Genomic DNA, 12,296 nt, shown 5'->3' with positions numbered 1-12,296 from the left:
TGAATATTTAAGTCAAGATGACGTTTAATACTGTGTGATGGCCACAATTTGGAATACAAAGAGATGACTTGAATACAAATAAACTAACTGAAATCAAACTTGACTCACTGTAAAGAGGTAGGGCTTTCTATCTATGGAACAAAGAACCTCAAGCCAAAGCACGCACAACTACTAAAACAGTCAAATCCAGTTATCCAGACTTAAACATACAACATTTTTACTATGTAAGCCCCTCCCCCATACACACACACACACACACACACACACACACACACACACACACACACACACCTATTTTCTTAGTGTTTGGCATTGGGGACTCAATGAGCCAGAACAAAATACATTTTTAAAAGACTAATTACTCACATTCCATTTAACAGTAACAAACAGCCACTTAAAAACTTAGCCTTTTAAAACAACACCCTTACATAAAGGAGTGGGGGGGGGCTCTTCCATACATATGAAGCATTTTAAGCCAGTACAACTGGCCAATCAAAATTAGTGAGTGCACTGCATCTCTCTGCAGAGGAGAGAAGCGACAAGGTAGGCTGTCACTCTGCAAAAGCTGCTGGCCCTCCCGCCTGCTCCCTAGCTCAGAGCAGGCTTCCCTCTGAAAAGCAGCCATGCCTTTTCAGAGAGACTGATCTAAAGGCTGTCTCTGGAGACAGCAAGCCTTCGGTATGCTAAATTACTTTCATTACGCATTTTCGAATGCTTATCGACTCCACAGTAGGAAGCGCGAGAGACTGCAGCCTTGAAGCAGCACCACACATTCTGTTCTATCCGTTAGCAGGACTGCCCAGACAATGGCACAGAACAGACACGTTCTCATTAAGGTCATCGTGAAGAGATTTGTATGACCCTCTTCCCTGAGCCCTCTACTGACAAATGAACAAAATGAAACAATCAAAACTGGAAATGCTTCAGCTACATCAGGAATCGGTCAAATCGTTAGCAGAGGTAAGATGTGTTCCTTATTATAGTAGATAGCTGCTTTTGAAACAGCAAAGTGGGGTAAAATTACTTTGGAATTTTAGCCAAAATTTTTAAGTTTATTTTTTTTACTCTACTTAGTGGAAAAAAATGGAATTTTTAAATTTACTTCTTGTAAAATGTGATGTATTTTAAATGTAATTTTTAGGGTGCATTATTAAATAAAAAACTATTCTGTTTTTTTATAATGTACTCCAAAGCTCTTAAGTAACTTTGAATATAACAAATTTTTAAATGTCACTAGTCTACCATTTCTCAAGAGCTTTAAAAAAAATTTTTATATGTCTTATAAGAAGCCAGTTTACTATTTAGCTGTTTTTTGTTAAGATTAAGGTCAGTCATGTTCACTGGAAATTATTAATTTGTACTTAAGATTTTTATACTACCGTTTACATTTCACACATGAGCAATTCATCCAAAGAAATTTATAGTGTCTTATCACAGAATCTGTTTTAATGAGCTAAAGTTCAAGACATGTGCTAATAATTAAGAAAGCTGCAATATTTCCCAGCATGCAGGAAATGTAAAATTTATTACCAGGGGGTAATGGCAGTATGTTTAGTAAATACTAACTGTTCATAATCTCTAAACATTCAAGCTAGCTTCTAAAAGAGGAGAGAAATTAGTTTAAAATTTTAGTTTTTCTCGTGATTATATTTCAATGCTAACTCTGTTGCTAAATAAGGTAATATATGTCATCTTTATTATGAAAAGAATTTCATTTGAAAATACTTCATTTTATGACTATAGCTATGCCTTTAACAATACACTTTGCTTATTTTGAGAATAATGCTACATGGTTTCAATTTCTCAACTAAAGTAACTTGTAATTAATTCAAAATTATTAAGAATCCTATTCCTTAATCATTTTCACCTTTTTCACAAGGGCCCACAACTAATTCAGTATATAAAATTCATGATATGAAGAACACAACTGCCTAAGAAGCTCCCTAGCTGTCTGAACCACCAACTGCTAGATAGCATTGTAACGCATGACTGTAAGAAACTAAGGAGTTAAAGCCTCAAATTAGCTCTGCTGGCACACAACAAGCTGAAAGCATCCCGAGAAGATGCTATACAGAATAACCACGAAAAGAAAAAATACAACTGTAAAAACCTGAAGACCAACAGACCAGTGTTTCTAAAGGAAGATCTAACACTTTAACAGAGCAGAATGATGGACACTATTGATTCTGCAAGAAGCAGTCAAGCAAAAACTTCACAAGGGAAAATGGCATGATATACCAGCAAGCAAAACGAAGCTTTAGCAAATGTCTTCTGTACTATCCAGATATTCATATCAATTGATATGACTAATAGAGTTTTCCATCTGAGCTTTATGACCAATTATGTATCCTCTTCTAATGAGAACAAACCAAATTAAATAGCAGATGGTTTTTATCAAAAGAGCATGTACTGGATTTATAATATAAAGCAAATTATGTGATCAAGAGATCAAGAAATCATTTCAAGATAATGAGAACTGCTGCAGAAACAGACTGCAAACAAATGGGTACCTAAATGCACTTCTGAAGGTAGAGACCGTCTCTGTTTTCACATACTCTGGGAAACAAAGAGATACAATCTTATATTCCTTCGGAAAAGAAGTGCAATTTCTATCATTTGACGAAATTTCATTTGTCCATGACTTTCTGAGGGGGAAAGAAAACACAAAAATTGTGTGCTATTCTTCGGAAATCTATCAGCCAACTAAATCTCACAATCTGTACAGCTTAAGTACTCGAACAGCAAAGAATGAATTCCTACAAGGCAAGAAATAAAACACAACCATTTCAGTGTTGCCAGGAAAACAATTCATGTCAAGACTGTCAATGGCATCATGCATCAGTTGGTGGAGAGCTGCCATGGTGAGCCAAAAGGCCCATAGGCCTCAGCAAACAGGTAGGTCGGGAGGTGCATGCACCCCACCCGGTGGCAGAAAATAAGCATGATTTCTCCCGTCGCTGTCTTACTCGTCAGGTCTGCTCTATTAATTACAAACGTGATGTGACGAAACAAAGATCTGAGGTGCAGTCTGTCAGTTCAGAAAATCTGGCACTCTTAAAACTTTACATTTTTATAGGATCTCAGTAAGTTAAGCCATTTTATATGAATATGTGTCTAGTAATACCCATTCCAACTCAAGTGAAATGACGTCGTATTTCTTAAATAGTACCCTAAAATAACATGTATAGAGCTGTCAAAGGTAACATCAATTGAAATGTCATTATGAATTTTGAAAGCCATTAATTTTAATACTTCAGGATGGAATATTTTGCAGTTCAAATGCTATACCTGAAATGTGAGATATACTTGAATATATAAATTCATATTTTAAGCTGAATTTTAATTTTAAGCTGCTCACTGTAGACATTTCAGCCCAGAAAAAATAAGATATCATTTTTATAAATGGCTCTAAAGTCCTAAAACACTTATTTGCATGAATTAGCCAAAATGTTCATTTTAGAATTTTTCTTCAAAATGACTCACTGGCTGATGTGAACCAAATGTCTCACAGGTAACGTGAAAGTTGGAAGTTTTATTGAAAATGGACAACAGAACATTCTTTTGAATTTCATTTTTACCTCACAAATTAAACGAAATAACTGGATACATTAATAAAACCACACTTCAAAAGCATCTGATTTTTCTCTCTTTTTTCTGGTTTTTTGAGACAGGGTTTCTCACTATGCATCTGCTTCTTGGTACATATCAAATTTTAATTTCCTCTTTCTAGAGCAAACATGAGGGTGTGGTCACAAAATACATCAGCTGTAGGAATACGTTTTACTGAGTTTAACATACTGTCTTTCTTTTTCCCAAATCTTTGTAAGTCTATTGTAAAAAAAAAAAAAGTAGTGGGCATATTGACATAATACACAAAATCTGCATTATTTGCATCTTTCTTGGGAAATAACTTCAATGTCCACATTGCTGACGTCTCAGACAGAGGTGGTAAGATAGTGGTGTAATAGAGATGGATTATAGCTGTGTATCATTATCCTTTCAAATGAACACTTGTCCCTTTCATCCGAAATCTCACAGGAATAATTACACCTACACTAATCATGCAAGAGCATATTAAAGTAGCATTTACCTTCTATCCACTCACAACATTGTTTAAATGAAATCTTAAATCAATGGACCAAAATTAGTTTTGCATACTAAGTAGTCTTCTTACTCAGAAGCATACTTTCTCTACAAGTAAACACCTCAGTATTTCCAATGAAGTAAACCCATGTAGTGTGGATAGGAATTCTGCACTACCGGGGAAAAAAATCCCCACATGGTTATCTCTCTAAAGAATTTGTCTTAACACCAAACCAATGCAGCCTTGATGTTTCCCAATTCTACATTTTGCATCAATAGTTTACAAAATAAAAAATTAAACTAAGTACATGATAAAAAGATATTTTGTTGTTTACAAAGAATACCATGTTCTATATGCCACTTAAACTGCCAAATATCAAATATTCTATTTCATTTTCTAGGGGAAATACCAACTGCTCCAAAAGAATGTGTTTTTCTCCTGCTCTGGAAATCAACATGCAGTCTGAATCAAACATTACAGTACGAGATGACATTGATGACATCGACACCAATATGTACCAAGCACTATCATATCCATTAAGCTTTCAAGTATCTCTCACTGGATTTCTCATGTTAGAAATTGTGCTGGGACTTGGCAGCAACCTTACTGTATTGGTACTTTACTGCATGAAATCCAACTTAATCAACTCTGTCAGTAACATTATTACAATGAACCTCCACGTACTTGATGTATTAATTTGTGTGGGATGTATCCCTCTAACTATAGTGATTCTTCTGCTCTCACTGGAGAGTAACACCGCTCTCATCTGCTGTTTCCATGAAGCTTGTGTTTCCTTTGCAAGTGTTTCCACAGCAATCAACGTTTTTGCTATTACTCTGGACAGATATGACATCTCTGTAAAACCTGCAAACAGAATTCTGACAATGGGTAGAGCTGTAATGCTAATGACATCCATTTGGATTTTTTCTTTCTTCTCCTTCCTGATTCCCTTCATTGAAGTAAATTTTTTCAGTCTTCAAAGTGGAAATACATGGGAAAATAAGACACTGCTGTGTGTTAGTACAAGTGAGTACTACACTGAGCTGGGGGTGTATTACCACCTCCTAGTTCAAATCCCCATCTTCTTCTTCACGGTTATAGTGATGTTGATCACATACACCAAGATACTTCAGGCTCTTAACATCCGGATAGGTACCAGATTCTCAACGGGGCAGAAGAAAAAAGCTAGGAAGAAAAAGACGATCTCTCTAACCACACATGAGGCAACAGACATGCCACAGAGCAGTGGTGGGAGAAATGTAGTCTTCGGTGTGCGAACTTCGGTGTCGGTAATAATTGCCCTCCGGCGCGCTGTGAAACGTCACCGGGAACGGCGAGAAAGGCAGAAGAGAGTCTTCAGGATGTCCTTATTGATTATTTCTACATTTCTTCTCTGTTGGACACCAATTTCTGTTCTAAACACCACCATTTTATGTTTGGGCCCAAGTGACCTTTTAGTAAAATTAAGATTGTGCTTTCTAGTCATGGCTTATGGAACAACTATATTCCACCCTCTCCTGTATGCATTCACCAGACAAAAGTTTCAAAAGGTCTTAAAAAGCAAAATGAAAAAACGTGTTGTTTCCATAGTTGAAGCTGACCCCATGCCTAATAATGCTGTAATACACAACTCATGGATAGATCCTAAAAGAAACAAAAAAGTACCCTATGAAGACAGTGAAGTAAGAGAGAAATGTTTAGTACCTCAGGTTGTCACAGACTAGGGAGAAGTCTAAGTTTCACCAAATTTACTTTCAGAAGAGTTTTAAATTTAAATTGTAGAAACTGATTACTGCCAAATGTAAGAGAGAAACATTCTCAGTATTGGTTATGTTGTAGATTTTCAATGTGAATGTCAATTAGATTAGGTCATATATACTCAATTTCTACATTATTTAATGTATTTGTTGCATGGCAGTTTGTTAAAAGTAATACCATTGTATAATTTGTCAATATTATGTCCATCAGAATATACTCATGTAAGTCATATTTTCTAAAGAATAAATACATAGCCTTAAAACAGTGTATAACTTTAAAATGTAACTGACACGGGTATCTACATTTTTTAAAAACAATGTATGAAGCCTATTATTTCTAAGCCATGAACTAGATATATTTATATGAGAAGTTGCATAAATATTTAACACAAAAAAATTGTAGTCTCAAAACAAAACAAGGTTTTCTGTACCACTATGCTATATTTCTGGTATGATGAACTTGTTATAATATTTTAACAACAGAATAATGAAATATATATATAAACCTTATTCTTTCTTATACATAACCCTTATGTGGGAAAACATAGGCTGTATCAGTATTTTAAAACCATGAATCAGTGAAAAAATAAACCTTGTATATGCACACAAGATTAGGGAAACCTTTAAAATTCAAGCTTATTATATAAAAAAGAGTAATATGCCTGTAATACAAATGACTCACAACAAAGGGAGGGAAGACGCTGTGTGAACACCAGCCTCGTCCCTCTCCCTCATTTGCCTGATTGTCTAGGTTAAAAGAAAGCGCTGGTTTTTAAAAACTGCAATAAATTGATTTCAATTTTTAGTTTAATAACAACTCTACCATTTTGTATAAGAGAAGTTAACCACATAAATAGGAAGGCTGAGCGGAGGGAAGAGGAGAAGCCTAACAAAGGCAGCTGTTTCTAATTTTAGATTCACAGCAGCGTGTGTGCAGTAGAATGTATACAGGGATCCTCCCAGCGTCAACAGCAGCTCGGTCTCCACTCTCCAGGTGATAAACCAACAACAAACTGTCGCATCTCCATTCCACCACCTTGTACCTGGAGCAGTTTCCTCTCAAACCCTCAACTCACATTAGAAAACGATTACTACTTATAATTATAGATTGTAAGGATGATGAATACTTTCATAGCAAAAAGAATTTCTCACTCGTTATAATTTGGCAATGTGTAGTAAAAACAAAAACTTAACAACAACTTATTTAAAATAGGTTAGTACCTGTTATATATAATACAACTGGTTAGCTTAACAGAAATTATTCTATAGTTTAAATACTATATATTCATTAAATTAAGTAACATCATCTTTAAATTTAAAAACTCATGTTAAACAACTCAATAGCTATTACTTTTATACAAATTAATGAGATTCATTCAATCAACTTTACTGACAAACCTAATCCCTAGGGAAATGAGGGTGATACAGAAGCTTGAAGTCACTAAGGTTTCTAGCAAATTAAATTGATTTATTTCTGATAATAATGCTAGCACGTCAAAACTTGGCAAAGGCCCACTTTCCTCCTGTTTTATGAATTAAATAAGTGCTACAGTTTGACAAAAATGTGGCATAATAAAGTAAAATTAATTTTTGAGACTCTAAAATTAAGACTTCATGGGATTAAGAAATTTTCACTCATTATTTGGCCTACAATACCTCCTAACTCTTTAACTAAAACTTTTAATGCATTTTGTACTTCTAGGCATAAACACCTAGATTTGTAATCTTAATTTTAAAAGCTAGACTACTTTTAGAGTTCATGTTAGAAAATACCTCCACTATGTTTTCAGTACTTTTAATCATGAGGTTTAATAATCATTCTAAAGAATTTAGTATAAAAGTAAGTTTCTGCCATGTTGGCCTAATAGTTTTCATGCATTCTGGTCTTCTATTCTAAGAAAAAAAAATAGCAAACATTATGACTTTGCCCTGTAAGCTGCTATTTGTGCATTGGACATCAGAGTAAACAATTAAGCATTTTGCCCTAGTGTAATGAATTCTTTCAGGATACAAAAGTACACATACTGATTTATAGCAAACAAAAATCTACACTTCCCATACTTCACCATAACCCTCAAGTAGCTTTTAGTGTGTTAAATATATAGTGTGTGAAAAACTGTTTTTTTTAAAAAAAAGCACAAACATCCGTAACTGTTGCTCTCCTGATAAAAGAGCATTGTTTTCCTCAGAATATCTTTTGCTTCAATGTGAAAATTTCTCACTTTTTCACTAGTGATTTTACAAAAAAAAAAAAAGCATTCTTGCTAACTTTCCTTTTATAATGAAAACTCGTTTTGCAAATGCAATAGAGGCAGGAGTGAATTTGGGAGGGGCAACTTCTTACAATTCGACTTTTATGCCCCTGTGATTTCAATTTATGCTTCCAGGCATAGATGCTTCCTTCTGTAGTTGAGTCAACTACTCCAAGCATAAGGTCCATAAAGTTCAGAAATTTGTATTGTCTCTCTTGTTTTGTTTGACAATTAGAGAATTTATTACTCTATCAAAGATATTCAAACTTATAAAGATTAAATTCTTTATAATTCTGTTTTTTAACTATTCTATACTTGACAACAATGTCAGTCATAGTCATGTAAGTAATCAAGTTTTTCATCTCCAACAACAGAAAACAAGAAAGCAAGGCATCCGTTCTCCAAGTTCAAAGCCCTGACTTCTCCAGCCAGTCAGGTGCTGGGGGAAAGCACAGCCACACGGGCTGGGCAACCCTGACTTGACCCTTGGGCCCACATAAAGGCACAGGAGAGAAGTGGCTACACAAACTGTCCCTCACCTCCACACATAGCTTGGTCTGTGTGCATGTGTGTACACACACTCTAAATAAAAAATATTTTTTAATCAGCTCGAGTAAAAATAATTTGAAACTAAGAGAACCATAAGTAGGATTTTATTTCACACATAATTTTGAGGTTTTATTTCAAGGTCAACAACATCTTTAATTTTATTGTGTTTTGTGGTTACATAATTTGTAATTCAGCTGGCCTGTGAATTTTCACACTCCATGGGCATTATGGAAAAAATGATGAATTACACAAAGAGCCATGACTCACAGGAGTATAAAAACCCATAATCAAGGTATACACCAAGCACTGCTTATCAGAGATGCCTGGGATGGAGTTTCAGATCGCTGTAGGCATTTCGGGATACCTGTATATAATTAATGACATAATTTGCAGATGGATCCAATTCTAGTTAAGAGTTTCATCTATTTCATATACACATAACCTAAAGGTAATTTTATGCCAGATTTTTAATGTACCTGCATCATATTAGGTCAAGTGTAGAATGTTCCTCCCATGTCCTATCCAGAAAGTTTCAGATTTCAGAATATTTTGGATTTCCAGATGAGATATCTTAAAAGTGAAAAGATATCTGATGGAGAAGGCAGCTGCATAAAAGAGAGACTAAAAGAAAAAACAATTATATTGACTTTAAAAATAGCATAGCAAAAATGACACTGAGGAAATCTACTCCAACATATTCCAGAAAAAAAGAAAAATGCTGTTTGGAAGGGAATGGGGGGGGAGCTGTTAGGGAAGTTACACTAAGACCATTAGATGAGGTCTGAAGCACCAGCAGAGACACGTGAGCAGGGGTAACAAGGGCAAGCCTCTGATATCACCAGCACAGTAAGAGTGTGACAGGCCAGAGGACAGCTCAAAGGACAGGAGACTGTTGCCGCCATCTAGAGTCTGGCCAAAATGAAGGCAAGAGCCCAGCAAAGACTAAGCAGCCGGGACAGGCAGTGGCAGCCACAATACATAGGCTTTGCCAACTAAAAGAAAACTGGTGTGAGAAAGTGAAGGATTAAACATGGCCACACGAGGATCCATGAAAAAACAGATTACCCTCCCCCATGGAGCTATTTAATTATACACTGTTCAAAGTGCACAGGTAACAAGGGCAAAATTATAAAAATCTGGAGGAAGAAAATTCAATAAAGTAAAATGAATATTCTTCATGAACATTTTTAATACCAGAGAATATCTAGACTGATAGGATTTTCTTTTGGGGGGGGGGGTTGGAGACAGTTTCCATAACCCCGGCTGGACTGGAACTAACTGTGCCAACCTGAATGGTCTCAAACTCAGAGACATATCTGTTTTTGCCTTCCAAGTACTGGGATTAAAGGCATGAACCACCATACCCAGCATCTAACCTGAATTTTAAGATTGACCTTTCTAAATTATCTGCCTTACTTCACTAAAGCATCTTTTTGAGTAGTTTCATTTACGAGGAAGTAAAGGGCTTGTCTATTCTTTATAAAAACCTGAGTTCCTGCCCTACATAAAAGCAATGGCACCAGCCTGGCTAGGAGGATCAGAAGCTCAAGAAGCTCCACCCTTGAGCCCAGCTGAGCTACATGAAACCCTTTTTCAGAAAAACAAAAACAAAACCACAGGACAACATACCAACATGTAACAGAAAATAAAAATATCATCATCATCCTTTGCTTTTGCATCCCAATAATTCATAGTGAACATAGATCCAACTCATATTATATATATATATATATATATATATATATATATATATATATAATGCTGCATAGTTTTTGTTGTTGTTTGTTTTTTTGTTTTTTTGGGGTTTTTTGTTTTTTGTTTTAGGTAGGATCTCACTATGTGACTCTGGCTGTCCTGGGACTCACTCTGAAGACCAAGCTGGCCTCAAACTCACAGATGTCCATCTGCCTCTGCATTCTAAGTGCTGGATTAAAGGCATGTGTCACCACTTCTGACTCATAAAGACAACATTTTAAATTAAGATTTTATTTAAATACAGCAATATTAATAAATACTGATAAAGGATAAAATAATTAAACCTTTGTATAGAATAAAATAGCTTCGAGCTATATTTTAAGAACACCTGGGAAAAATGCAAGAAGGTCTATTTCCTGACTTGGTGTCAGAAGCAAATAGTTTTTCTGAATAGAACAACTTTTCTTCTTTTCTTAATTAAATGTGAAGTAAGTAAACAAACCAAATTTTTGGAAAGCATTTTCTTTACAGTTCAGAGACAAGCACTTGCATGTGTCCTTGAATGTGGACCCTTTGGAGACATGCGGATGAGTTAACGAAATGAAACATGAGCTAACTTGTAGCCAGTGCTACATGGAAAAATGGCATCTAGGTACCATCACAAGACAGGAAAGTAAGGAGACCCTGCTAGTCAAAGACCAAAGGAAGGGCTGGAGGCAGGCAGCGCAGTGACTGAGGATGGGCTGCTCCTCCAGAGAACTTCTCTTCCATTCTTGTACCACACCCAGAGGCTCACAGCTCCTGGAACTCCAATTCCAAGAGTCCAACACACTCTTCTGGCTTCTGCTTCTCCTTCACACTTATGGAAATGTGTCTCTGTCTCTCTAAGTAATAACATTACAAAGAAATAACTTTCCCTTCAGAGAGTTACAGACATATAATACTCAAACTAGGTGGAAAATTTTAGTTAAACATAAAAATTTTCATGTTAATGCCACACTGAAAATAGACTAGGAATGCAGAGAATAAAACAAATATATCAGCCCATTATATTACTCATGATTTCATGGTAGATTCTATATATGGGCTATTTTTATTGATATACAATAGTATATGTTGGCTGGATAAAGAAGACTATGGTATTATTCATGCCATAGGGCCAGTTAAAATGGAAAAATTAGCTAGGCATGATGGTGCACCTCTTCAATCCCAGTAGTCAGACAACAGATGCAAGCAGATTAATGTGAGTTTAAACCATCCTGGTCTACACATAGCTCCAGACCAGCCAGTATTATGTAGTGAGATCTTATCTGGGAACGAGGGAGGGAGGGAGGGAGGGAGGGAGGGAGGGAGAGAGGGAGGGAGGGAGGGAGGGAGGGAGGGAGGGAGGGAGGGAGGGAAGGAAGGAGGGAAGGAGGAAGGGAGGGAGGAAAATTAAAAGGAAGAAGCCAGCATTGGTGGCACACACTTTTTTTTTTAATTAGAAACAAGCTTGTTTTATGTGTCAATCCCAGTTCCTTCTTCCTCCCATCCTCCCCTGTCCCCCACCAGCCCTTTATGCCATCCCCTTTCTGACCCCCAGGGAGGGTAAGGCCTTCCATGGGGGATCTTCAAAGTTTGTCATATCATTTGGAACAGGACCTAGGTACCCACCCCCCGTCCGTGTGTCTAGGCTGAGTGAGTGTCCCTCTGTGTGGTGTAGGCTCCCAAAGTCCACTCATATACAAGAGATACTGATCCACTGCCAGAGCCCCATAGATTAGCCTCCCAAATGACACTCACACTCAGGGGGTCTGGGTTGGTCCTATGCTGCTCGCTTTCAGTCTGGGGTCCATGAGTTCCCCTTGTTCAAGTCAGCTGTTTCTGGCACACACTTTTAATCCCAGCACACAGGAATCAGACTCAGGAAAATCTCTGAAAATTTGAGGCTAGCCTGGTTACAGAGGGAGCTCCAGGACA

The 12,296-nt window shown here is 36.5% G+C and overlaps 2 protein-coding genes across 2 annotated transcripts in view; one reads left to right on the top strand and one right to left on the bottom strand.

The window, feature by feature from the left end:
* Cog5 (component of oligomeric golgi complex 5) overlaps positions 1 to 12,296 on the bottom strand; it is a 277,239-nt gene that overhangs the window by 218,907 nt on the left and 46,036 nt on the right. The window lies entirely within an intron of this gene.
* Positions 528 to 7,821, top strand: Gpr22 (G protein-coupled receptor 22). The gene is made up of 3 exons (XM_013117838.3): positions 528 to 960; positions 1,880 to 2,895; positions 4,485 to 7,821. The coding sequence occupies exon 3, from the start codon at positions 4,510 to 4,512 to the stop codon at positions 5,806 to 5,808; it is 1,299 nt and encodes a 432-aa protein (XP_012973292.1). The 5' UTR covers positions 528 to 960; positions 1,880 to 2,895; positions 4,485 to 4,509; the 3' UTR covers positions 5,809 to 7,821.

Source organism: Mesocricetus auratus, unplaced genomic scaffold (genome assembly GCF_017639785.1).
Source record: "Mesocricetus auratus isolate SY011 unplaced genomic scaffold, BCM_Maur_2.0 Super-Scaffold_15014, whole genome shotgun sequence".
NCBI classification, from domain to species: Eukaryota; Metazoa; Chordata; class Mammalia; order Rodentia; family Cricetidae; genus Mesocricetus; species Mesocricetus auratus.
The sequence above is the reverse complement of the archived record's forward strand: the minus strand, read 5'-3'. Positions and strand labels throughout refer to the sequence as shown.